General features: G+C 39.2%; 1 protein-coding gene across 3 annotated transcripts in view; it reads left to right on the top strand.

Annotated features, from left to right (window-relative positions):
- CD44 (CD44 molecule (IN blood group)) overlaps positions 1-26,692 on the top strand; it is a 53,750-nt gene extending 27,058 nt beyond the window's left edge. For 2 of the 3 annotated variants that reach the window (XM_065635485.1, XM_065635484.1), the window contains 4 exons: positions 14,445-14,630; positions 18,799-18,921; positions 20,660-20,738; positions 25,108-26,692. In XM_065635485.1, the coding sequence (XP_065491557.1) occupies positions 14,445-14,630; positions 18,799-18,921; positions 20,660-20,738; positions 25,108-25,324 (605 nt within the window). In that variant the 3' untranslated portion in view covers positions 25,325-26,692. The remainder of the gene's footprint in view (positions 1-14,444; positions 14,631-18,798; positions 18,922-20,659; positions 20,739-25,107) is intronic. The other variant, XM_065635486.1, reaches the window with a different exon arrangement.
- The last annotated feature ends 441 nt before the right edge of the window (positions 26,693-27,133 follow it).

Raw genomic sequence — 27,133 nt, 5'->3', positions numbered from 1 at the left:
CCATTGAAAGACAGTACTTTACAGACTGTTTAAGTCAGAAATAAACTTCACGCTCTGGGACAAGGGGAGCAAAAACATTTACTGTCTGTTTACTTCGATGTTTACACATGAGTTCAGAAAGATTGTTGGTTTGTGTTTCCCTCTACTTTTTAATCACACCTGTTTACTCTAAGAGACACTACAAATCAGTGCAACCAATTTTCACTTGAAGTCAATTTATTTCTGATGTAGAAAAGGATATTTTTGTCAATTTGTGATGAAAATATCTGTGATTCTAATATATTTATGGTTATGAGCGCTGGTAATCCACATCAGAACCATGATGTCATTCACCAAAGCAGTGCCTCAAGTGACATTTCCAATTGCCAAGCCATTTGTGCACTGCAAAAACTGGTTTTGTCCTTGTTGTTGGCAATATGCATGAGAAAAAATTGTGGCCTCTGGTGACTTTAAGGGCTCAAAAGAACAGTAGCTGTTTTCTCTGCTTTGTCCTTAAATACCAGTGGGAAAAACTGCCTGGATGTTTTTATCAAACATGTAGTACACAGTGGCTACAACAAATAAACTTTTAAGTCATCTTACATATTTTAAAGTGGAACTGTACATATGTTCACTCAAGTTCTCAAGTTCAGAATGATTATCTCTGCCCCAAAAAATCAAAAATACAGAGGAGATCTGCAGAGGCGTGTTGTAGTAAAGACTGAACTGATCGAAATGAAAGTTACTGCTTTCTTCTACAAATGTTTTGGTACCCATTGCAAAAAACCAATGCACTGTTTCTAGGCAGGAAATATTTTGGTTTTCTTTTTACTACTTGATTGTCAAATGAATTGATCATCAGTATGTATGTCCCTTCCTGTTGCAAACAGTTCTCTCTCATGGGCATGACTATTTTACAGAGATTTTTGCTCAGCTCGCTCCCTGAAATGCCTGTACACCAATGCACACAGCATGGGGAATAAGCAGGACAAGTTAGAAACTTGTGTTCGGTCAAGTGATTAAGTTCTCGTGGCAGTTACGGAGACATGGTGGGACAGCTCACATGACTGGAATGTGGTCATGGATGGCTATGTCCTTTTCAGGAAAGACAGGCCAGCTAGGCAAGGTGGTAGAGTTGCTCTTTATGTGAGAGAGCAACTACAATGTATTGAGTACTGTCCAGGGGTGGATGAGGAGCAAGTTGAGAGTCTCTGAGTGAGAATTAAGGGGCAGGCTGGCAGGGGAGATACTGTTGTTGGTGTCTATTACAGGCCACCAGATCAGGGTGAGGAAGCTGATGAGGCCTTCTACAGGCAGCTGAGAGCAGCCTCACAATTATAGGCCCTGGTTGTCGTGGGGGATTTTAACTACCCTGATCTTTGCTGGTAGGACTACTCAGCCAGCCAGCCACAATCGAGGAGGTTCCTCCAGTGCATCGATCATAATTTCCTGATGCAAATGGTGGATCAGCTAACTAGAAGAGGAGTGCTGTTGGATCTCATCCTCACTAACACGGAGGGTCTGGTTAAAGTGGTAAAGGTTGAGGGCTGCCTTGGCTGCAGCGACCATGAGATGGTGGAGTTCAGGATCTCATGTGGCAGGAACAGAATACCAAGCAGAATCCCAACCCTGCACTTCAATAGGGCCAACTTTGGCCTTTTCAAGCAACTGCTAGGGGAAATCCTGTGGGCAAGAGTGCTTGAAGGTAAAGAGGCCCAAGATAGTTGGTTAGCATTCAGGGACTGCTTCTACCAAGCTCAAGATCAGTGCATCTTGATGTGTAGGAAGTCAAGGAAGGGAGCCAGGAGACCTGCTTGGTTAAACAGGGAACTGCTGGGCAAACTCAAGTGGAAGAGGAGAGTTTGCAGATTATGGAAGGAGGGGCTGGCCACTTGGGAAGAATATAAGGCTGTTGTTAAAGGATGTAGGGAGGCAACTAGGAAAGCTAAGGCCTCCTTAGAATTAAACCTTGCAAGAGGGGTCAAGGACAACAGAAAGAGCTTCTTCAAATCCATGGCAGATAAAACTAACACTAGAGGCAATGTAGGCCCACTGATGAATGGGGTGGGTGCCCTGGTGACAGAAGATACAGAGAAGGCAGAGTTACTGAATGCCTTCTTTGCCTACTCTGCTGGAGGCTGTCCTGAGGAGCCCCGTACCCCTGAGGCCCCAGAGGAAGGCAGGACAATGGAGGAGTTTGCCTTAGTTGATGAGGACTGGGTTAGGGAGCAATTAAGCAATCTGGACATCCATAAATCCATGGGTCCAGATGGGATGCACCTGTGGGTACTGAGGGAGCTGGCTGAAGTCATTGCTAGGCCACTCTCCATCATCATTGCTAAGTCGTGGGAAACCAGAGAGGTGCCCGAGGACTGGAGGAAAACAAATGACACTCCAGTCTTCAAAAAGGGCAAGAAGGAGAACCCAGGTAACTATAGACCAATGAGCCTCATCTCCATCCCTGGGAAGGTGATGGAACACCTTATCCTTGGTGCCATCTCAAGGCATATCAAGGATAAGAGGGTCGTTAAGGGCAGTCAACATGGCTTCACCAAGGGGAAGTCATGCTTGACCAACCTCATAGACTTTTATGAGGACATAACCAAGGTGGCTAGATGATGGCAAAGCAGTGGATGTGGTCTATCTTGATTTCAGTAAAGCATTTGACACAGTCTCCCACAGCTTCCTTGCTGCTAAACTGAGGAAGTCTGGTCTGGATGATCGGGTAGTGAGGTGGACTGTGAACTGGCTGAAGGAAAGAAGCCAGAGAGTCGTGGTCAATGGGGCAGAGTCTAGTTGGAAGCCTGTATCTAGTGGAGTCCCTCAAGGATCAGTAATGGGACCAGTACTAATCAATATATTCATCAATGACTTGGATGAGGGAATAGAGGGCACGGGCAGCAAGTTTACTGATGACACAAAACTGGGAGGAGTGGCTGACACATGAGAAGGTTGTGCTGCCATCCAGCAAGACCTGGACAGGCTGGAGAGTTGGGCAGGGAAAAATTTAATGAAATATAACAAGAGCAAGCATAGAGTCTTACATCTGAGCAGGAGCAACACCAGATTCCAGTTGGGGAATGACCTGTTAAGAGAGCAGTGTAGGGGAAAGGGACCTGGGAGTCCTGGTGGACAGCAGGATGACCATGAGCCAGCACCGTGCCCTTGTGGCCAAGAAGGCCAATGGCATCCTGGGGTGTGTTAGGAGGAGTGTGGTTAGTAGGTTGAGAGAGGTTCTCCTCCCTCTCTGCTCTGCCCTGGTGAGACTGCATCTGGAATATTGTATCCAGTTCTGGGCCCCTCAGTTCAAGAAGGACAGGGAACTGCTGGAGAGAGTCCAGCGCAGGGCCACAAAGATGATGAAGGGAGTGGAGCATCTCCCTTATGAGGAAAGGCTAGAGGAGCCGGGTCTCTTTATCTTGGAGAAGAGGAGACTGAAGGGCGACCTCGTTAATGTTTATAAATATATAAAGAGTGAGTGTCACGAGGATGGAGCCAGGCTCTTCTCGGTGACAACCAATGATAGGACAAGGGGAAATGGGTACAAACTTGAACACAGGAGGTTCCATTTAAATTTGAGAAGAAACTTCTCAGTGAGGGTGACGGAACACTGGAACAGGCTGCCCAGGGAGGTTGTGGAGTCTCCTCTGGAGACATTCAAAACCCGCCTGGCTGCCTTCCTGTGTAATCTCATCTAGGTGTTCCTGCTCTGGCAGGGGGATTGGACTAGATGATCTTTTGAGGTCCCTTCCAATCCCTAACATTCTGTGATTCTGTAATTCTGTGATGTCAATACTGATATATGTGTATCACAGAAGTGACAGCATTGGCATGATTGCTTATAGGTTTAGAGTTGAGAGATTGATTCTCTGGAAAAAAATATTATGAACGTACTGCATCTGGGCTTTTCTAATAGCTTTAGCTACTCTTCAGCAGCTTCACTTTAACGCCAAACATACCCGTTTCATTTAATTTTAATGCATTACAAATGAATGAGTAATTTAGCACTCCTTTCAGAAGTTAAGTATAAGCTATGCATCTCCATGAGAAGTAATGAAATATTCAGTAGTGGGAGAAAGTTACGTGGAGAACAAACAAAAAAGAATATAAAGCCATGCCCCAATGTCTGCTGTTTACACTGTGCAACAGTACAGTCTCATTGGAATATTCCAGCCACAATTTAATTTCCCAGAGAAAAATCCCACAAACGGGATAGCAGAAAACTAAGAAATAAGTAAAGAAAACTATTTAACATATATCTTCAGATAGATGGCTAAAAGTACATCTGCCTAATTCTATAGTGTGTGAAAGTGAAAAACAAAATTGGTGTCTCTCCATTTATACTACACACTATTTGTAAACTTAAAGTTTGGTGAAAAGGTGTTCAGCTTGATCAGAACACTTCTTTGCTATGAGTCTAAAGTAAGCATTTGCCACAGCTCCTTGTTCTTCAGATCATTCCCTTTCATTTTCCAAATCGATATACTGCCAGCACTTTGCCATTGACTTTCTCTCCTGGCTGAAACAAGGTTTTCTCATTGTTATCAACAAGTTATGATTCATCTGTAGATGTACCATGGATCAGATGCCATAAAATTCTGTTGCTGATTGATGAGATTCTTCCCTAAGTTATCAGACATATTTGCTCAAACATTAACTGTGACTGGTTATATAATAGGTATTTTTATGCTCTGGTGGATTTTCCTTTTATCTGGTTTAGAGCATTCCCTGAAAAAAAATCTTAGCAATTAAAAATCTTATATCCCTACTTCTGCTGATCTGACAGGAAAGTATCTGCATTGGTATTTTTTATGTGGAAGGAAGTCATGAATACATATTAATCAGTTAAGAAAATGAGCTTCTAAGGCTTGTTGTGGAAAGAAAGTTGAAGTGAGAATTTTGCCATGGTTACAGCAAGTCAGGTGACAATTATTCAGTTATTTTCTTATTAACAAATTTTTTTACATTATCATTTTGTTTACAGTTCCATCCCAAAGCTCCAAATCTGAGACCACCTGGGTTTTGTTGGTCTGTCACTCAGATCAGATTTTGAATGTCCAGGTTTCCTATGTTCTGACACCAGTGTCAGAGTAGTAGTACTAAGTTTAGGGAACTGTTAGTGACTGTGAGAAGAGACAAGATTTATGCAGTCAAGTACAGCTTTTCAGAAAGGCAAAATCTGTTAGGTTTTGCTACCAAAATAGCTACATCTTCAAAAAATGCAGTTCTGATTTTAAGTCCATGAACTGAAGAACATCAGCTTATCCCATTTGATCACTAGAACTTTGATCCCTAGGTCTCGCATTTTCCAATACTGTCATATATTGCACAGAAATAAATCAAAACTAGTGTCTTTGATGCTAGCCTTCAATATATTTTTCTAAATTAATTATGTAAAGGTTTTTTTCTGAATGAAAAAGAGCACGTATCTTTTTTCATCTTCAAGATATAGAAGTAAGATGGTCTAAATGATGATAAAAATATTGCTTGTGAGGAATAATGAAAATAAATATATTTCCAGAGTAAACATTTGAAGTAGATTTTGCTTTCTTTTGGTGAATATCTGTATGACTTGAAGCACAGCTCTTATTGCAAACTCTGCTTCTCAGTTTATTGATTAACAACTTTCTTAGCAGAGGGAAAGGCGTACATGCTTCTACTAGCTTTGAATGCTTTTTGCCAAAATATTGGGGTGTATTTCACATGCAGTACAAATTTTGATTTGTCACCCCTAAAAGTGCTATGTAAAATTCATTTACTTCACTGGACTTTCAGAGGTGGTAACACAATCTCATACTTCAGTAGAATGTTTCAAACTTCACTTACACTAAAAGCATTGGTTATTTTTGCTCTTGGAGGAATGTAATGATACCATGGGTTCATACATTTGCCTTGCACTCGCATCCATCTCAGTGGCATAAGCATGCTCAGGGTACCAGTGCTAGTGGACTTGACTTTGCTGGAGGAAAAGTGCTTGTCAAGAAATAATAATGTCACCGTTTACCGAAGGGTGACAATAAACCATGGCAGATGCTCTCTGTTACATGCCCCCTAACTCTCACTGGCTGTACATTTGATAGCAATAGAACAGTTTTTCACATTGTTCATGTACTGCAGATGTATTTTGCCTGTCCAAAAGGGATGAGTATGTGAGTCATTTTATAACGGATGTATGTGGGTTTTTCTTTTTTCCTGTTTGGAGGCAATTTAGAAGTAGACTATTCCAATGAGAGAGACTTGTGTTAGAAAGGCAGAAAATATTTTCAAGACAGTACACTATACTTTTTCTGCCAGAAAAGGACAGGGTATGGTTACGGCTGCAGGCACGCACAGGACACTGAAATGTAGCTGAGAGCCACATTGGGGCAGTTTCAGCAGGACTATGGCAGCGTAATGAGTCCCTTGTGGGTGGAAGAACCAGGAGTAGATATGGACCGTGGAAAGCATGGTGCTGTACGCTGTCCTGTGTGATTGTAAGGCTGCATGTAGGGGAGACAGGAAAGCATAACTGCTGTGAGCAGTAGACTTCTTGGGTTAAGGGCTTCATGGCAGACTTGACATCATCACAGAAGATGTGACCTCAAGTGGCAATGGTTCAGATGATGAAGACTCTGAAGAGGAAATGATTTACCCAACAGTATTTCCAGGCTGGGACAAGAGTGTGGCTAAGGAAGAGTATGATCTAAGTACTAGTCAGGAACTTGATGGTTTCTTCTTCTTTTTCCTGTTCCAGTGTTCCTCCTATTTTGCCACATATATATTTTGTGATAATTGGATGCTATTCCCACCAACTGTTCCTTCAGAAAAGTCCCTTTTACAATTGGAAAGATCATATGAGGTCCATGTTGATGGAATGAATATCTCTTCCATCACTGCTTAAAATTAACTTCTTAGTGTCCTGCCTATTTGAATGTGTACATTTGTCATGATATTCCAAGAAAAAAAGCTTTTTTTTTTTTTTTTGCTATTTTTTTTCTTTTTTGGGAAAACAGTGTTAAAAATAATTCCTGCTCATGTTGTTTAGAATCTACGTCCATACAACACTAGATTTCCTCTCTGTGGAAGATGTTCAGGCACAATTTGGTGAGGCCAGACCCCAAGTGCCTTTTTCATTGGGAGGTGTCAGCAAACCAATCTCATACTATCTACCTTCCACACTCTTCCCACGCACTCTTCTTGTATCATCTTATTTGTTTTGTGATATCAGATGTTTAGGCATGCTCCAATACCACAACTCAGATATTTTAATACATGGCCTTATTTTTCTGATATGAATTAACCCCACATTGATCATCGGATAGCTCTTTTTTAACTAAAAAACACCCCAACCACACCTGAAATAATTTTGTCTCAAAATCAGAAAACCACCACATATGAGGATCAAAGCCAAATGCTGTGTGTCATTGAAACACACAGTCTGCTACTTGGCCTTATGACCATGGAATGGCCCCGGACCTCTTTGTTTATTTGTGGTTTTCTGTATAGATGTTGCCATTAATGACTATATTCTAACTCTCTTATTTGTGCAACAATAATCTGATTCTTTTTTGTAATTTAATTTAAGTGAAATCTTAATGTGTCTTTTGTCTGTGTGCTTACTCAGTAGTGTTTATAAATCGCTGTTTATAAGCTTTTTTTTCCTGAAGATAGTGGAGTACTTGTTTTTTTTCAGCATTGGTCTTCATTTTTAGAAGAATATACAAAATGAGCAAGTCATCTTGCTTCAGGAATTTTTATTCTTTTGCCGAAGTTTTGGATTTTTCTAGCGTTTGTTTATTTTTGAAACTGCATTGGTGAGTTATTCCACATGGAAGATTGCATTCCAACTACCTTCTATGTCACAGTGGTGTCTGCACACTCCATGGGTGAAAATTAATACCATCTCTGATCATAGACTCTAGTGGAAGTTTTATTTTATCTGTTCAATTGTATCATAACTTTCTTGACTAATATTGGCTTCCTGGTGGCTGTTAAGGTGCTGTTGTTTTTCTTTGTTGACCATAGCTTTTGAGTGCAGTGGTGGATATTCTAACATGAATCTGAGTATCTCTTGAGTATTTAGCAAGCATTCTTTACACATATTCAGACATCTGTCATGTTTTTTAGGTCCATCATTGTTCTTCAAATTTGAGTTTACCTGTCTGTAACTGCTGTAATGGTTTTGCACTACTTCCGCTGTACATTATTCTTCTATTGCCTGTTTTCCACATTTTTTCTTGGGAAACTTTGCATCTATCCACATAACACTGTTATGGACCAGCTGGTTGTAATTCCCATACCATTAGCCTCAATTCAGTATAATACCTTTATATTATTTGTACTAGAGCCCTCAAAAGTGGCATCTATAGCATTCATCTGTCATTCCAAGTCTATATTTTGCATCTTCATTACTTGCCACTTTTCCTTATGTCTCTGGGATTTTAAAACTTGCACTGCCAGTAGTGTAATAAAACTGAGCAGATTGTAACACTTGGGGACCCACCTTGGTGAGAAAAAGCCGCACCTTTTTTACAATTTAAAATTTCTATTGTGAAGTCTGAAGACAAAAGACAAAAAAAGGGAACTAGTGATTCAAATATATGAAAATGTGCTACAAAGGATAATATACTCTCTCCAGGTGATTGTGAACTTTTTGCTACCAGTGTTAGTGCCAGTAGCCAACTGAGATACTGAAAGTGTGCTCATGTTCTTCAACCCTAAAAACTTCTTAGAGCAAAGGTTTACAGATTACATTATCTAGCTATTTTGCTGTGTAGCTGAGTAGTTTCCAGGTTGTTTTGTTTGTTGTTTGGGTTTTTGTTTGTTTGTTTTAAATATAGCTGGATATGAGCTTCATTTTTAGGATGTTTTGGCTGTGATGCACAGCTTTAACCTGTTAAGGACAGATACAAAACTGAATAGCTGGAGGCACAGTTATTTATAGTTGGATTGGGGGCCAGCCTGGTAATCACATAAAATTAAATTGTACTGAAGAGAAATACATGTCATTTGGTCTTGTGGAAAGCCTTCTTATCTCTCTGCAGAAAATGCTTGTTTTTACAACCTGTAGTAGTTCTTTAGATTTATCCAAACTGCCTCCAATAGCTAGATACATTTCTTTCTAGGTCCAAAATTGTTTTGAACAGTGAAAGTTTATACAATTGGCATTAGAACAGGTGCTGTAATCACCCAGAAATAACTTTTGTGATTTTTTTGTGTTTTTTTTTTTTTTTTTCAGTTCTGAAGTATTGTTAGGTCAGTTGTGTTCCTACATTAGTTAATTTTAACTTTTTTTTAAAAAAAAGAAAATTTATTTATTGGTTTTAATTACAAAAATAATGAATTACATTTGCCTAAGTGCCCACTTTATGAAATTTCATTGCCTGAATGTGAAGATAAATATTCTGCCAGTTTTGCTCTTTTTGGGAAGTAGTGTAGATTTCTCTAGCTGGTGACTTATGGTATATGTAACAGGTCCGGCTCATTCTTTGCATGCTCTGATTAAGGACCTTTGCTTTACCTTTAATATATCACTCATGGATATGTCTGATACCTAAGGCAAATACATTTCAAACTGAGTTCTAATGCTCATCTTAGTGTTATAGTTACTTTTTTTTTCTTCATCTATCTTTTCTAAGCCTTTTAATGTTAATTAGAAAATCTCTTATGGTGGTGGTACTTCAGGTGATTTCTGACTGCATTTTCTTCTATGTGAACAGCAGCAAAATAAAGAGTGAGCAAAAAATTTATTTTATCAGTGAGAACTTTAATTATTATTGAGTTCAAAACTAGTATACTTTTCAACTTCAAATATATTAATGTGAACCTATTTATTTCATCCATCCAGTCCCAGAAGAAATGACTATTTCCTTGGAGCCAGCCTTATACTTGTGTAATTGAGATAATAACTCAAACCAGAAAGTTCATCATCTTTTTCACTTTTAAAAACCCTGAATATACAGACTCAACAGTTAAGTTAGTATTAATAAATATGAACCAGAGCTGCAAACTGTTGTTTCTATGTGTTCTTCCACTGTTTGTCCTACAGCTTTTCTCTGCCATTGTTCATTGGGATACTTTAAAGCATGCTTAAATCTTCTTCCAATGCTGGTGATGCTTTTGTGTGAAAGGGTTTCCAGAGGACTTTTGTTTTCTTTCATCTTTCATTTCACAACAAATGCAACAATGAAAACGAAAAGCAAAACCACAAAAGTCAAGCACCCTTGTTGTGTAGACCTTGAAGAAGAGAATAATATGACTGGTGTTGGGTATTTGATAATTATTGATTCAATCATCTTATCAGCACTAGTTACAAGTGAAAATGAAAAACATCGAGGACCAACTCAACATCCAATATTACACAGTGTTCATTCTGGATGGACCAGTCAAGAACAAAATCTTGGTAGTAACACTGGGAGTACTGAACAACATGGCTTTACGGTTGCAGCTGAAAATGATATTGAAAAGGAATATTCTCATATGGGTAATATTACAAGTCGCATTTTATTAAATTATCAGGGTTTACTAAAGGTTTAGTTTTAGGATTTTTTTAGAAATGATTTTACATTCTTGGGCCATAACAGAAATTCTGTAAATAAACCTGAGCGATTCAGATGTTATATATTTTTAATTACTCCATTCTTCAGAACTGTTCCTGGATGTTTGTCTTCTGTCCTGTTTGGATTGTGTGTCAATACCTATAGTGGTTAATGACGTAACCGTAACCCGCCTGGACGCCTTCCTGTGTAACCTCATCTAGGTGTTCCTGCTCCGCCAGGGGGATTGGACTAGATGATCTTTCAAGGTCTCTTCCAATCCCTAACATTCTGTGATTCTGTGATTCTGTGAACTGTCTCACACAGTCTGTCCAAGCACAGTGTTTTGTATTCTGTGTCATGCAGTCACAAGGTTTTAACTGGCTATCTACCAGGGTTCTATCTGTAGGAAACAGTGAACATTAAAATGGAAAAATAAAAATGTTCATTGTATTTTTCACATATTTGGGAGCTGTGTTTACTCCTCTGTTGCAAGTCATTATTGGACCTTTTTACTTTTTATCTAAAATATCTACTCATCCCACTTTTGAACTAAGGCAAGATGATACTGGTGAGGAAGGGAAGAAAACAAATCATAGTGTACAATAAAAGAGAAGGTTGTCTATTCCACCAGTCAAAGCAATTGAAACATAAAAGATCATATTATACTATAAAGCTAGCAACTGAAAATTGACATATATTAGCTTCTGTTCCTCTGAGTGTACTAACTTTACTAGTTAATGACTAATGTGCTGTACTAAGCAACTGCCTTCTGCCAGACTTCCTTGTCTATTCTCCTAGAGATGCTGCAACTATTGAAACAGTGAAATTCTGATGGGAAAAGCCTGATATAGTCAATACACTCAAATTCTGTGATTAAAATCTTACTGATGGGCCATATTCTTGCAGTTATTTCTGCCTTTGCTGTTCTTAATTCTGCATGAGTGGATATTGGTTTGATATTCAACCAATACAAAGTCAACAGCATGATTTGGGGAAATACTTTTGAAAAACAATGAGCTATCTTGATTCTGAAAAGTGTATGCTCAGTTTCAGGAAGGAATCAGTCCTATTGGTGACAGTAGGCAGCTTTTCTAAACAAAAAGCAGAATTAGAAGTAAATCTGCTTTACTTTGCCATTAAATGTAGTAGACATGTAAGGCCTGTCATAGAGACAAGAATTGAAGAGGAGAAGAACATGAGAAACAGAACTTTATATACCGAGTTAATAATTGCTTCACCATCACCATAATAGCTATGGCCTCCAACCATGGGGACAAAAAGTATGACTCAGCACAAGACCCATTGGTGTATCCAGGTTGGGACAGGGAAGATTATTATGCCACACAACCTGCTATAATAGATAGAATTACTATTCCCTCCAGAGAGAATAATCATGAAAAAGAGTCTTTCAATACAGGTACTAGTAATAATGTCAATTATGTATATTTCATCACTTCTGTCTCTCAGATGGCCTGTCTTGGAAAGATATTGTATGAACTTGTAGAGAAGAGTAACTTACTGATCTCTTTAAGACAATGACGTAAATTATACAGTGATTATTTTTCTCTGTGCTCTGTCTGGGTGGTAGTAGAAGTTTTCAAATTTTGCTCTGTATAAAATATTTGTTACTTACCAACACCACTTTTAGTGCTTTCTGTTCCTTAGTGAAGCACGACTATAGCGTTGCATCCAGTTCATTACATAACTTATAAAATTTACCAAACGGTCTATACCATAAAGTTGAACTCATGTATATTTGTACATCAACAGGTTCATGTTTTTAATTTGTGAATGTTTATCTGGGGAAAGAGTGCTTTTTTCATAGGTTTTATCAAAGCGTTTGTCCCTTTAGTTCATAGAATGGTGAAAGGAATTTACAAAACTGGCATCACACAGCAACCATGATGTAGTCTTGTATAATGCATACCATTTCTACCAGCAAGATAATGTTCTAAAATCATAATATGAAAAGCATATGACTTATTCCTGAAATAAGAGGGAAGGTAACCTTTAATCCTTTCTTAAACAGACAATTCTCAGGACCTATTTTTGATTTTGTGACAACGAGTTACATTTCTTTTATGGTTGCTATGTATTCCTTTGATGGTATCTCTTCTGTCTCATTGCTTCTGCCATTATACAAAATGAGTCAGCTATTCTGAAAAAGCAGGACATCTTATGTTACGAAGCTAGAAAGCTGTTTGTTTTCTTCTTCATGATCCAATTAGGAAAACGAACCAAACAAAAACCACCACCACCACCAAAAGTCTAGTCTGCATATAAGGAAGAGAAGAACAGTGTGGGTGCCGGGCTCAGTAAACACCACACCACGAAGTCATTCTAATAGATAAAATCCTTCAGTAATGCCAAAACTTAAAGCTGATTGAGAGGAAACCTGGTCTTATGACTACCTTGAACAGAACAAAGAATTATAATTTTCTGTAACTTGTCAACATTCACAGAGTCTTAAGCAGCAAAGGAGAGCCAATGGGTTTTTACTGTAAGTACTGAAATCAGTAGTGTAACACACACTGTAGCAGCACTTGACAGTGTCCCTGAAGCTGAGGATCTGTGGTCGGCCTGGGATGCAAGTCAGGGAATTCTCCTGACTACGGCCTCTGTGTCCTTTCCCTCTGTCCACTGTCCTTGGGAATCTTTTGAATTAAGTAAAAAAGTGGATGAAAATGTGTGATCAATGCATTGAGAGAGCAGTGATGATGTACAGGACAGTAGGTCTCCCTTCTCTTCCCCTTTTGTGGTAAGAAAAGGGTAGCAGTTGTTTAAAGTGAACAGAAGTCTTAAATTTGATGGGAATGGGAGAGGCACAGCAGCATACACATGGAATTCACAGCTAATTAAATCATTGTGGTAACAGCTGTTGCCTCTCCTGATGGTGCCCACTATAAAGACCCAACTCAGCCACCTCTACGTTTAGATAACGAACCAGGACAGGGCACTGAAGGCATCACTCATCCCACAGATGCCTTTGGGGATGAGGTCCTCCACAGGACCACAGCTAGTATGAACAAGGCTGGTGATGGCTCTCCTCTGATGGGTACTAGTAAGAATAATGGATCATACTCATTTCTTGTGCCTAGTGAAAAATGAGACATTTCTTCTGAAATGGGCTCCTTTCCCTATCTTTCTTGTCCTGGGGCTCTACATTCCTGGTGTGGAATTGCAGTGCCAAAACCTGTGGTGGGATCTATGCTGTTGATAGAATTACCTTCTGACAAGGCGTAGGAGACTACTTGCTGGTACCGACTTGGTGGTTTCTGTCCTCTGCTGAAGCATGCTTCAGGGTGGCCTTCTGACTGGTCTGCAAGACACACACACTTTGCTGATTCTGAATCCCCAACCACATCTTCCTTTCTTGTGCATCAATAGGATCAGGCTTGATATGCTTTGGAACCATGATTGGTGTGGTGGAGGTACTCTGGTGGGTTAATCAGATGGCTTGCTCCTGTGACTCAGTAGCAGCACCATCACCAGGGTGTGCTGTTCTGGTGGTGAGGGCAGGGCAATCATAGAAGAATCACATCCCATAAATTCTGCCTTCAATTCCTTACTCCTCCTCATGGGTGCATTGCCAGGCAAGAGAGACACACATCTGGCTGCAGTATGGCCGCTCTTTCCTGAATTACAGGGTCAGGTTGTTGCTGCTGTGGTCTCTTCTTCTAAAGGTCTTCCCTGTCCATCTCTCACTGGTATCTGTATACGTAGCCAATATCGCTTTCCAACATGGTGAGCATGGATGTGGTGCTTAAGGGTCTCTCAGAAGCCAGTGACAGTGACAGGAAGCCTTCATGTCTTCTCTCCTTTCGTGTTTTGAATGAGGGAGATGGACATGCTTTCTGGCTTGCTGAGGTACAAGAAAAAGGGAAGTAACGTGGGTGGTGGTTTTGTGAGCACTCACTTTAAAAGCTGATTATGCCATCGTCATGACAGTCACAGAGTCTGTGGATGATGTTAACCAAGAGAAAGCAACTAAGGAGCCACTGGCACCTGGCACTCCACCTGGAAGTGAAAGTGAACAAGCAAACACCACAGATGGTGCCCATGTCAACTGGATACCTGGCGTTTTTCCAGACATTGAAGATCATCTTGACCAACTGCAGACCCCTCTTCCTACTAGTAAGAACTACAATTTGCGAGCATTTTCATTTTTCCATCATGCAGTTATCATTTTGGACAATGGCAATTGATTAAAAATGTGTTCTAACCATAATTGTAAATTATTTTCATATTATTATTTCCTTTTTGGGTTTTATTACTGTTTATAACCTCCTTACGAGATGTTCTTAAAGGCAGTCTCTTCCTGTACAGAGCAGAGGACATTTGCTAAAAGGCTGAAAACAATGTTTTGCAAACAACTTTTTCTTATATTCTGTTATCTATATGTGGTAACACAACTATTAGAGTGAACAAGTGTAAACTTTCTCCTTATGCCCATACATACGTGAGAGCGTTTTGTCTTTCTTTTTTTGCTGGGCACAAGTGATAGCTATGTAACACTTAACTGTCTGTCACTTTCCCCCGTCTTCCCTCTACATTAGTTGAAGACATATCAAAAGAAAGGTAATTCTCTGTGAAACTTTTTTTTTCCTAGGTGTATTTGCTACTGGTATCTTAACAGTGATTAATTATAACTATATTACTGAGCTGTAATGGACATTTCATTTGTGAATGACTTTTTTTTTTTTAAAGGGTAATTCTTCCGATAAAGTTAGTGCAGTTAACAGTAGCAGCATTTACTTATTACACTAAATATAGCCTTTCTTTTTTGTGTGTGTGTTTGTGGTCACATGCTAATATTAATAGTAGAGGAAATGAAGGGACTTTTCCTTAATCTCAAATGCAGTTTCCATACAAATAATCATCCTAACAGTAGGGGTTTTTTCCAAATGCTACTTCTCATGCACACTAATCCAAATACTGTGTTCATGTGCTTCCTTAGAATTTAGTGGAACCATCCCAGGGTAGAATTTGGCCAATGCTTTGTGGACATTCTTTGTACATAAGCAAGATTATGTATCTATATTTTTATGGCATTATACAGCAAACAGTTTAAAGATAATTCCACTATTAATTAATTATTTATTGTTGATTCATAGATTGTCAGGTAGAATTTGGCCTACTTATTTTGTTTTTTCATTTTTTTTATAAAATCAGTAAAAGCAACCCTATCAAAATTGCCTGAGTTATAGTATTTTGACACAGACATAGAAATATAAATTCAAAATATGTATTTGGTATAATTTTATTGGACAGATAAATTTATTTTGAATAGTGGTTTCCTATTACAACAAATTCATTTCTTCACTTTTGCTGCCCTATTCATTTATTTAATCCAAGCTGCCTCCTTAATGCTATGTGCAGACATTCCACACTATAAAAAATACTTCCTGCATTCCTGTTTTGAGCACATAAAACATGTAAGAACTGATTTGAAGATCTTTTCAAGGTGAATGTGTCCATTGAATCTACATTGTCAGTGCACTGGCAAAGGTTCGTAAAGCCATATTAACAAATATCTTCCTTTTACATTTATCTTCCCTTGGTACTTTTTAAAAACACAATACTTACACTACCATAATCACAAAAGAGTTTATTTATTGAAGGGTTCGTGCACTTGTAACATTGTCCTATATAGCTGTAATGGAATGGAAAAAATACATTAATGCATTGGCAGACTATAGTTAAAGGCTTTCTCTGAAAAAATGAATGGCTTAGTATGATATACTGTACTACTTTCTTTCACTTGTTTTTTCTCTACAGCAATGTTTAAGTTGTGGTCTGACATCACATTAATGACTGATCTGTTGACCATGGAATAGCAAACCAGGCCACTGAAGGAACCCCAAAAAATAACTGTCAAAAGGAAAAAAATCTAGTATGTAATCAAAATGAAATGTTGAGAGCTTCTGAGGATCCCTCCCTGACACTGGCAAGCACCTCCCCAGAGCTAAAACTGCAGGGGATGTGACTGAATCCTGCTGCTGCTTCTCAGTGCTCAAGGGAGGGGAACTGTGAATGTAGCAGTTCTCTAAACGCACAAATTTTAATAAATGTCTGCATGCCTTTCTAAGGGGCTTTATGATGGAAAAGCTCAGTCATTTCTCAAGGATGATATAAAGTACCCTAAAAAAATCTGCTGACGTGGTGTAGACAACTCAGTATGTTCCTCTTGGTCAGCTTTCTTGAAGGCTAGATCGGGGCCTTTAGTTTAGTTTAGGATCTATCCTTTGTGGTGAGATCACACAATATAACTCACCAGTCAATAAGTTTCTTGTTAATAAAAATAATGAAAACATCTGTAAGATTCATGAACTACTTGCTGGCTAAACTTAACAGAGGGAAAAAATGTGCTCTCAGTTTTGTATTTGCCAGCTGCTGTTAGGAAATGAGATCAGAAATGCTGGCTAGAAATTAGTTGCAATACGTGTTAAAGTAAATGAAAAATAACTTTACATCTGCTTAGAGTAAGTGCTTAATTTGCTCTATTACATTCTGAAAGAATTCAGAGAGGTGGAGATTTGTAATATCTTTCCTGTAGTGATAATGAAATAGCAGTCCCAGATGAAATCACTATATCTATGGTGTGCTGATAATTTTAGACTTGGCATACTCACATGGCAACAACATGGGCCAGAAACATAGTTGCATAAAAGTTCGAGAGGTATGGCCAGCATAGCAAATACTTGAGACTGGAAGCATTAATTTTGATTTAAGATTTAACACCATCTTAAAACCAATTACACAACTTATTAAAAAGGATGAGAGGATCTACCTGTAAGTTTACAGAAAGCATTTTTTCTATTATAAAAATATATTTTAAATTTTTGAAGTCCCACTCTATACATAGCTGTCATATTTAAATCCATTCAGGGATCTATCTTTCTCTTTTATTAATGCATTAGAGTTTTAGAAATTCAGTGATATCCCGTGTAGGAATAAAATTTAAAGTTTTGGAATTTCCTCATATTGGTCATTTTACATATTACATAGAATTACATAGAATGTCCTGAGTTGAAAGGCATCCACAAGGATCATCAAGTCCAACTCCTGTCACTGCATATGACAACTCCATAGTTCACACCATGTATCTGAGGGCATTCTCCAGTCTCTTCTTGAATACCGCCAGGCTTGGGGCCATGATGACCTCCCCAGGGAGCCTGTTCCAGTGTTCTGCTACCCTCTAGGTGAAGATCCTTTCTCTAACGTCCAGCCTAAATCTGTCTGGCGTATCTTCCTGCCATTCTCTCAGGTTCTGTCGTTGGTCACCAGAGAGAAGAGATCAGCACCTACCCTTCCTCCTACCCTTGTGAGGAAGCTGTAGACCATGATGAGGTCTCCCTTCAGTCTCCTCTTCTCCAGACTGAATAAACCAAGTGACTTTAGCTGCTCCTCATCCAGTTTCCCCTGCAAACCCTTCACCAACTTTGTAGCCCTCTTCTGGACGCTCTCCAGTACCTTCGTATCCTTTTTATACTGTGGTGCTCAGAACTGCACACAGTGCTCCAGGTGAGGCCGCACCAGTGCAGAGCAGAGCGGGACAATCACATCCCTCGACTGGCTGGCAATGCTGTGCCTGATGCGCCCTAGGGCACAGTTGGCCCTCTTCACTGCCAGAACACACTGTTGGCTCATGTTTGACTTGCTGTCAAGCAGAACCCCCAGATCCCTCTCGCAGAGCTGTTCCAGCCTCTTGTTCCCCAGTCTGTATGTACAGCCAGGGTTGCCATGTCCCAGGTGCAAAATCCAGCACTTGCTCTTGTTAAACTTCCTGTGGTTGGTCATTGCCCATTTCTCCAATTTGTCTAGATCCCTCTGCAGGGCCCTTTTAGGTTTAAATAAAAAGTAAAGTGTTTATTTTTTCTTCTTTCTTATTTCCTCCTTCTCTTTTCCCCATGGAACACACAAGATGTTTGACTTGTATGACAAAAACCTCTTCAGAAAGTTGCTAACATTCACGTCTTTACATTTTCTCCAGAAAATTTTTAGGCAATTATAATTGAATTTTGTTTCATGAAAGTATAGTGTAATTAAAACTGAAACATATGAGTGAGACAAGAGGGGAAAACCATGAGGTTTGTTATTCAAAATACTAAAACTACCCATAGTTCAGATGAGTATGATGTTTATAGTCTATGTAATAGTTTTCAGTATAAATACTTTTCAATGACCTGAGCATGAACTTTCTAGAATATGTTTTTTTAAATTGTGACGATCATAGTGTTTGTACCTTGCTTTTACATATTCACTAAGCATATTTGGCCTAATGGTCAATTTTGTTCCTTAGGATCTACCTCCAGTATATATGGTAATCAAGGACCACACAAGGGACATTATGAATCCACTACTTTTCCTGGAGACACCACCACAACAAAAATAGTTCCACAATCAAGGTTGTCCCAGGTACCAGGTAAGTTTTTGAAGTCATTTGTTTTAACAAATTAAGCATGGAATTGTATTAATATGATCTTAAATAAGAGATGAAAATGTAGGTCAAGTACAGTTGTTCAGGCTTTTTTCTGAATCAGATAATATTCAGCATTTTCGCTAGTCTGAAAATCTGAAAAATTGCGCATATTGTAACTCATGTAATTCTCCAGCAATATCAAGATGAGAGAAATCATGCATTTGCAGAATGAGATTAAGATCCAAATAAGCTTTATAAATTGATATGAAATCAGACAAAATTCAATAAAGAAATATGCAAAGTATCATATCCATGAGAATGTTCGGTGAAAATAATAGATGAGTGTTGCAGAATAGGTCTTGCAGTTTAAAACAGAATAGAAAAAAAGCCAACACCATGATACAATTGTGAAAGAATGCGAACATATGCTGGGACGTATTAGTAGTAAAGTATTTTTTAAAACAGAGAAAATAACTCTCCCACCCTACTTAGCCCTACAACTCCAGAGCTGAAGCTCTGTGTTCAGTGCAAGGCATTACATTAATCACATTGAAGAAAAAAAAAAAAGAGCAAAAAGAAAATTTTAGAAAGATAACCTTTGAATCACCCTTTGAAGAACTCACAATTTTCAGATAAAACTAAATGGAAATATGAGAAGAGTACGATACAAAAAGAATGCTTATCAGTTTTCCACAATGGAGTAATAATAATTAGCTAATTAGAAGAAGTAATTTGTTTCAAATGAAAAATATGATACTTTTTAAACAAGGAGACTTGTTTCAAACAAACAAAATATAGTAGTTAGCTCTTAGGAGAGGATCTATCTATAATGGTAGTAGAGCATAAGGGTAATGGGAAGGTTGTGAAATCACCTTTCCTAAAAATGTTAAGAGCAAATCATAGAATCATTTTGATTGGAAGAGACCCTCAAGATCATCAAGTCCAACCAATAACCTAACACTGTCACTAAACCATGTCCCTAAGAACTTCATCTACATGTCTTTTAAACACCTGCTGGGATGGTGACTCAGCCACTTCCCTGGGCAGCCTGTTCCAATGCTTAACAACCCTTTCAGTGAAGAAATTTTTCCTGCTATCCAACCTGAATCTCCCCTGGCACAACTTGAGGCCATTTCCTCATGTCCTATCACTTGTTGCTTGGGAGAAAAGACCAACACCCTCCATACTAAAACCTCCTTCCAGATAGTTGTAGAGAGCAATAACGGATATTCCTCAGCTGTCTTCCTATTGATCCTGTTTCACTGGAGTGAAAGGTAGCTGATATGACCTCTTAGGGTCCCTTCCAGTCTTGTAATTACTTTTTTTTTTTTTTTTCTACAAAAATACCCCTTAAAGTAAGATTTTAAATGAAAAAATGAGTACTTCACTCTACCTGAAGGTCATCCTGCTTTTGTGCCTGGGATCGCAGGTGTATCATTGCTAAGCCTTTTCTTTTGCTCTTGGAGTAAATCAGTGATTCAACTCCACCAAAGTACAGTGCTTATAGGTGGCAACAGAGATGGAGTATTTCATCTGAGTTGGCCTGTGTATGGCTGAATGATGAAAATGTATTTGATTTGCAAAGAAGCCCTTTGTAAAACAAACATTCATGCAAGCTAGGAAAAAAAGTCTGACAGTTTAAAGAATGTAAAAGATTTTGTGTTCTTGCAGTTCTGCAAAATGGCAAAACTACATAGATACATTAACATGCTTTCCTCCCCTCTCTCAACTCTCCCTACAGAATGGCTGATCATAGTTGCTGCTCTTGTGGCACTTGCATTGATTCTTGCAGTGTGCATTGCTGTTAACAGTCGAAGAAGGTAAGTTAGCCCCTTTACTTTTTCAAAACACACTGCCTTCCTATTTTTTTCATCAAGAGGTGCCAAATTTTCATGAAAGAGCAAGGTAGCATAACGCAGGAAAGAGCTTCCTCTGCAAAGGTCTGTGACTTGGGGTTTGAGGGCTCAGGTCACTGTCTCCTGCACAGGTCACACACACAGGCCTTCACACTTATATGGAATGATCTGAAGTCAGTAGCTATATAAACGACTTGGTCTTTACTTGTAGATGGAAAGTAACTGTATATAGATCACAGAGAATTAGTTATTCTCTGCCTATTACTTATTAATAGGAATGTTATAATGTCCACTGAGAGTGAAAACTATGTGAGATGGACATAGTAGCAACCACAGGATAAACTGAGTATAATCCTTCACCATTAATAGTGTTGTCTGTGTATAGTGTGAAGGGCGGTATTACACAATTGCTGTCACAGGATTAATTTGTTCCTTCTGAACAAAAAGCAATATCACAGCTGGTAGTCACAGGGATATATTCTAACATTGCTATCAGAACACTCAGTTGTTTTATTTACTCCCCTTTACAGATGAAGAAGCTGAGGAATAGAAAATTGCAGTGATCTATGCAAAGTTAGCCAGGAAATTTGAAAAAAAAATCTAGCCTGACAGATAGGCTATAATGTTCTTAACTTTATTTTCTCTGGGGGCTGTTCTGAGGTTACTTCTCACTGATCTTAAACAGCTTTTTGCTACTTGAATGTTAAAGTTGAACCCTTTAACAGAGTAACTATTTTCTGCCTGAAAGCTGAATTTGAACTTTTTAAAATCAGAGTAACCATATAATATGTGGAGATTTTTGTTCAGGAAGCAGTGAGCAAATTTATTCCTAGTCCACTGGTCTTGCAGGAAAGCACATGTTAATGCTTCTGTGAACTAGCGTCAAGGCCCTCCAAAACATGGCATGGATGCTAGAATAAATCACTGCCACCATGGTGAGGGAGCAACCCAGACAGTCCCTGCCCATAATGCAGAAAGCTTCTATGGGACAAACCACTGCAAACTAAATGCCGAATTGTCAGACAAAGTGAACTGATACAGTTTCGCTGAAGTCAGTAGTGAGATACCACCTGGTATGTTTGCCATATGACTGTACCCATGATACCAGTGCTTCTTTGACAGTATTGTTAAAGACCTGCTGAAATAAGAAAGCTATCAAGCATGTGATGACAGAAACTCTACAACTTTCTTTCTGTGAAGTACTTGTGGAGTTATACAACCTGAACAGCATGGCTTATTGATTTATATGTTACTCTGCTATGCCTTTAAAAGTAGAGACTGCCATTGTTTCCTTCTTCTTAACCCAGAGTTACCATAGGAACAGATAAACAGGGCCAGTATGGCTAATTATAGGTTGCATCTGACATAAAACAAAACAAGCTCAGAGCTGTAAACCATGCCCTAGGTGCTGTTAATGGAAAACCTATCTTTTACTTAGAGCTTCCATGCAGCTGGGAGCGAGTTGCAAAGAGAGAAGGTGCATATGAGTGCATATATGTGTACAAATGCATGGATTAAACCCTAGTAATGTGTGTTAATCACTGTGAGGAAAACTTTTTGAAGCAGAGGCATACTCTGGTATGCTTGAAACCAGAGGAATTTTTCTTTCACTTTAGCACATTATAAATGATGACACAAATAAGTCAAGAATCCTTTCTTCATCTATTCTGATAAGTGCTAAGGCTGAAAATTCATAGAGAGGTGGTTGCCATGCAGTCAGCATACTCCACATGAAAGCTAGCTTAGCTGAAACTAACACTGCAGCAGTGCTATGAGAAAACTGGATAGCCGAGAAAGGACAATTGAGCATTTCAGAGGTAGCTAGGCAGAAAGTTAGGAACATTTCAAGTGTTTAATTATTTTAAAAGTGAGCATGATCTGTGTTTTTATTTGTGTAATGTTATCAGTTGTACCATTTTAAAATGAATGCTAACGGCAGCATCTCCAGTATCAGTCTCATTCAGATTGTCTGAAAAAGCCTAATTGAATGTAGTCCTTAGTTTCAAGGTACTTAATTTAATTCAGAAATCAATAGATTTAGCCTTTCTAGTTAGGAGGTCAGTATGGCAGAGATTCCAAGCATTTCAGACAAGCATTTGAGACTTCTCAGTAAACAGCAAATTGCTTGGCTACAGTATTTTTTGTAAAAAAAAAAAAATAGGTATTGTCATAAGTTGTCTTAAGCAAAAACCAGAATGGCCAAGGCTCAGTGTGGTCCTGGTTAATTAGTTATTCATAGAATCATTTTTGTTGGAAAAGACCTTTAAGATCGTCGGGTCCAACAGTTGACCTGACACTGTCATTAAACCATGTCCCTAAGAACCTCATCTAGGCGTGTTTTAAACATCTCCTGGGATGGTGACTCAACCACTTCCCTGGGCAGCCTGTTCCAATGCCTGACAGCTCTTTCCATGAAGAAATTATTCCTCATATCCCACCTAAACCTCCCCTGGCGCAACTTGAGGCCGTTTCCTCATGTCCTATTACTTGCTATAATACTTGGGAGAAGAGCCCAACACCCTCCATGCTAAAACCTCCTTCCAGATAGTTGTAGAGAGCAATAAGGTATATTCCTCAGCCTCCTTTTCTCCAGGCTAAACAAGCCCAGTTCCCTCAGCTGCTTCTCATAAGACTTGTGCTCCAGGCACCAGCTTTGTTGCCGTTCTTTGAACTTGCTCCAGCTCATCAATGTCTCAGTTCCTCTTGTTGCAAAGAAGGCTGTTTCTGTCTGGTGCCTGTTGTAAAAAGTGTTAGGATCTCCTTCCAGGGTCCAACAGAAGATACTGCCTAGCCTGACCATCATGTCAGGAAAGACATGCTGGGCTGCTCTTTCAAGAGACTGTGGAGCTCCACAGCTCCTTGCTGGCCTCTGTTGGCCATTCCCAAAGGTGTGTGTAACATTAGCACAGTGAACTGAGCTACCTCAGATAAAGTAACTCTCATGTAAAATGTTCTTAAATGTGAATGTATCCAAGTGTTAGAAAATCTTAGAATCATAGAACCATTTCAGTTGGAAGAGACCCTTAACTTCATCGAATCCAACAATAACCTAACTCTAGCACTGAACCATGTCCCTAAGAACCTCGTCTATGAGCCTTTTAAACACCTCCAGGGATGGTGACTCCACCATTTTGCTGGGCAGCCTGTTCCGCCACTGCTTCACAACCCTTTTCATGAAGAATTTTTTCCTAATATCCAATCTGAATCTTCCCTGGCACAACTTGAGGCCATTTCCTTTCATCCTATTGCTTGCTACTTGGGAGAAGAGACCAACACCCTCCATGTTACAACCTCCTTTCAGGTTGTAGACAGCAATAAGGTCTCCCCTGAGCCTCCTTTTCTCCAGGCTAAACAGTCCCAGCTCCCTCAATCGCTCCTCATAAGACTTATGCTCCAGGCCCCTCACCAGCTTCGTCAACTTCTACTGAACTCTCTCTAGTACCTCAATGTCTTTCTTAAAATGAGGGGCCTGAAACTGGACACACTATTCAAGGTGAGGCCTCACCAGTGCCAAGTACAGTGGAACAATGACTTTTCTAGTCCTGCTGGCCACATTGTTCCTGATACAAGCCAGGATGCTGTTGGCCTTTTTGGCCATGTGGGCACACTGCTGGCTCATATTCAGCCGGCTGTCGATCAACACCCCCAGATCCTTTTCCACTAGGCAGCTTTCCAGCCACTCTTCCTCAATCCTGTAGCATTCCATGGGGTTGTTGTGATCCAAAGGCAGGACCTAGCACTTGGCCTTGTTAGATCTCATACAACTGGCCTCAGCCCAACAATCCAGTCAGTCCAGATCTCTCTGTATAGCCTTCCTACCCTCCAGCAGATCAACACTCCCACTCCATTTGGTGTCATCTGCAAACTTACTAAGGGTGCACTCAATCTCCTCATCCAGATCATTGATAAAGAACTGCCCCCAATACTGAGCACTAGGGAACACCACTTGTGATCGGCCACTTACTGGATTTGGCTCCATTCACCACACTTTGAGCCCAGCCATCCAGCCAGTTCTTTATCCATCTTTTCTAGCTTTCAGTAATGCAAGTTATTTCTATCTGTAGTAATGATAGATCCAGACTGAATTAGTGAGCTCCTGTCAAATTTTTTTGCATATAACGGTGGATGCTTTCAAAAATAAAATATGCAATATGGAGAAACTTTACACTTTGCATTGTATAAGTCTGCATTGGCAGACACTAGTTTCATTTCCTCTGCACTGGCACATGCAAGTTTCATTTCCAAGCATCTTTTCCTAAATATTGACTTTCTTTTTTTTTTTTTTTTGTTAGTCTCCATTTATAGTATTTATTTCCTTTTTATTTCTTTCTAGATGCGGGCAGAAGAAAAAGCTAGTGATTAACAACGGCAAAGGGGCAGTGGAAGACAGGAAGACAAGTGGATTAAATGGAGGTGCCAGCAAATCACAAGAAATGGTGCACTTGGTTCATAAAGAACAGTCAAATGACCAAACAGGAGCATGTGATGAATTCCTGACCACTGATGAAACACAAAATCATCAGGAGCTTGACATGAAGAGTGGAGTGTAATAGTATGAAGTTGCCAAGTAGATCAGAACTGGGGAAATCAAAATCTCATGGAACTTGGACAGCAATTCACAAATGCACTGTGCTACTGATGTCTTTTGGACATAATTAAACTTGTTTTATTCATTTTTAATAACTTTAAAATGGTGTCTGAGTTTAAAAAAATAGCATTTGCTTTCTGAAATATGCCCCCAACTGTTGCATGTTTTCGGTTTCTACACAGAGGACTCTCACTGTGTCCTTGGTGTTAGGAGGGATACAAGCTTATGTCATTGTTCCCAGAGGGAGGGTCTTCACCAGCCAGAGCTACAGAAGTATCCAGCCACTCCATCTTACGGGCATTAAAGGTACTAAGCTTGCTGTCGCACACAAGTAAGGCACAAATGTCAAGTGCAAAAATCAAATTTAAAACAAAAAAGCCTTCTATACAACGTCTAAAACACCACAATCCTCCAGAAAATGCCTTCCATCCAGGAAGAGCCGTAGGTGCATTCAGAGTCTGCCAGTATAAACAAGTCACATTTTATAATGGTTTATGCCTTGGTCTCCAATGAGGGAAACCCAGAAATGCAAAATGTATTTATCTTTATTTTTAAATATCTATAGGCATACAGCAAGTCTTCTTGAGAGGTGGAATAAAGAGATGAAAACACGAGCCTATACATAATAAACTTATATACTTTATTATCCTAAAATCTGTATAGCTTTCTTGAATTTTGACGTGTTCATTGTTCTTCCCCCTCCCTCCTTCATTGGTCACAGTTTGTTCATGTTTTTAATGAGTCTGTTAGTTAGGATAATGAATAAAACAGAATGACCCCAGCTCTATCACACGTGCACAAATCAAACAGTTGGAGGTCACGAGGGGAGATGACTATTTTATTTCTGCAGCATAGGTCTCTGTCTTCTTCTGCTCCATTTTACTTAGGAGATGCTGAGCCTAGTAAATCTCTTTTCCCATATAACTATTGTGTTAAACCAGTTCAATGATATTTTAAAAGTCACATTTCTATGATCTCTCTCACTTCCTCTGAATTCTATTTCATCCACATTTTTTTCTCTGCTTTTTAAAAATACCAAAAGAAACTTTTCTTGCTTATTGGTACCAGAAGTTCAAATTCTGCTGAAAAGATCAAAGAAAATTAAAGGAAACTTTTCCAGCCATGTCATATAGTAAAGTAGCTGCAGCTGCATTGTTTTATGCTTTTGTTTTGTCCTTATGTGTCTGTTATGTAAAGTGTTTTATTAAGCTATGATGCTGTGCATTATATTGATATGAACTGTCAGAAAGAAAATTATTTGCTACTAATGATCTGTGTAATTTTTAAGAAAGCATATGGGAATTGAAGGAGAATGACATCTTCTAACTGGACTGCCTTAAAAAATTGCAAGTAAAACCAATCTAAGGTAATTGCAACCAGTGGTCTGTGTCAGTTGTGGGATGGGGAATGTCCTGCAGCAGGTTTATTCAAGTGGATCATAGAACCTGTCTTTGAAACTGTTCTGCTAAAGCATGTTATTTTATGTTCTCCATCTGAAGCAATCTGAGGGATGAGTATTCAGCTGGCTGAATACTAACATTAGCAAGCACTGGTCTTTATTGGAACATAAAACACAAGACTTTTGATTATATTTCTCAGTCACAGCCCTCCAGCAGTTTCCCATGTGTTTCATCAAGTTGTTCAGTGTGCTGATGTTTGCAGGCATATCTCCTCAGGGGCAATTTATGCCTGGGCAAAAGGTCCCAAGATGATGTGTGATTTTAAAGTACACATAGGATTTTTTCTGACTTTATGTAGGTCAGCATGTTTC

This window comes from Caloenas nicobarica, chromosome 5 (assembly GCF_036013445.1).
Source record: "Caloenas nicobarica isolate bCalNic1 chromosome 5, bCalNic1.hap1, whole genome shotgun sequence".
NCBI classification, from domain to species: domain Eukaryota; kingdom Metazoa; phylum Chordata; class Aves; order Columbiformes; family Columbidae; genus Caloenas; species Caloenas nicobarica.
This window is presented reverse-complemented; position numbering and strand designations above follow the sequence as displayed.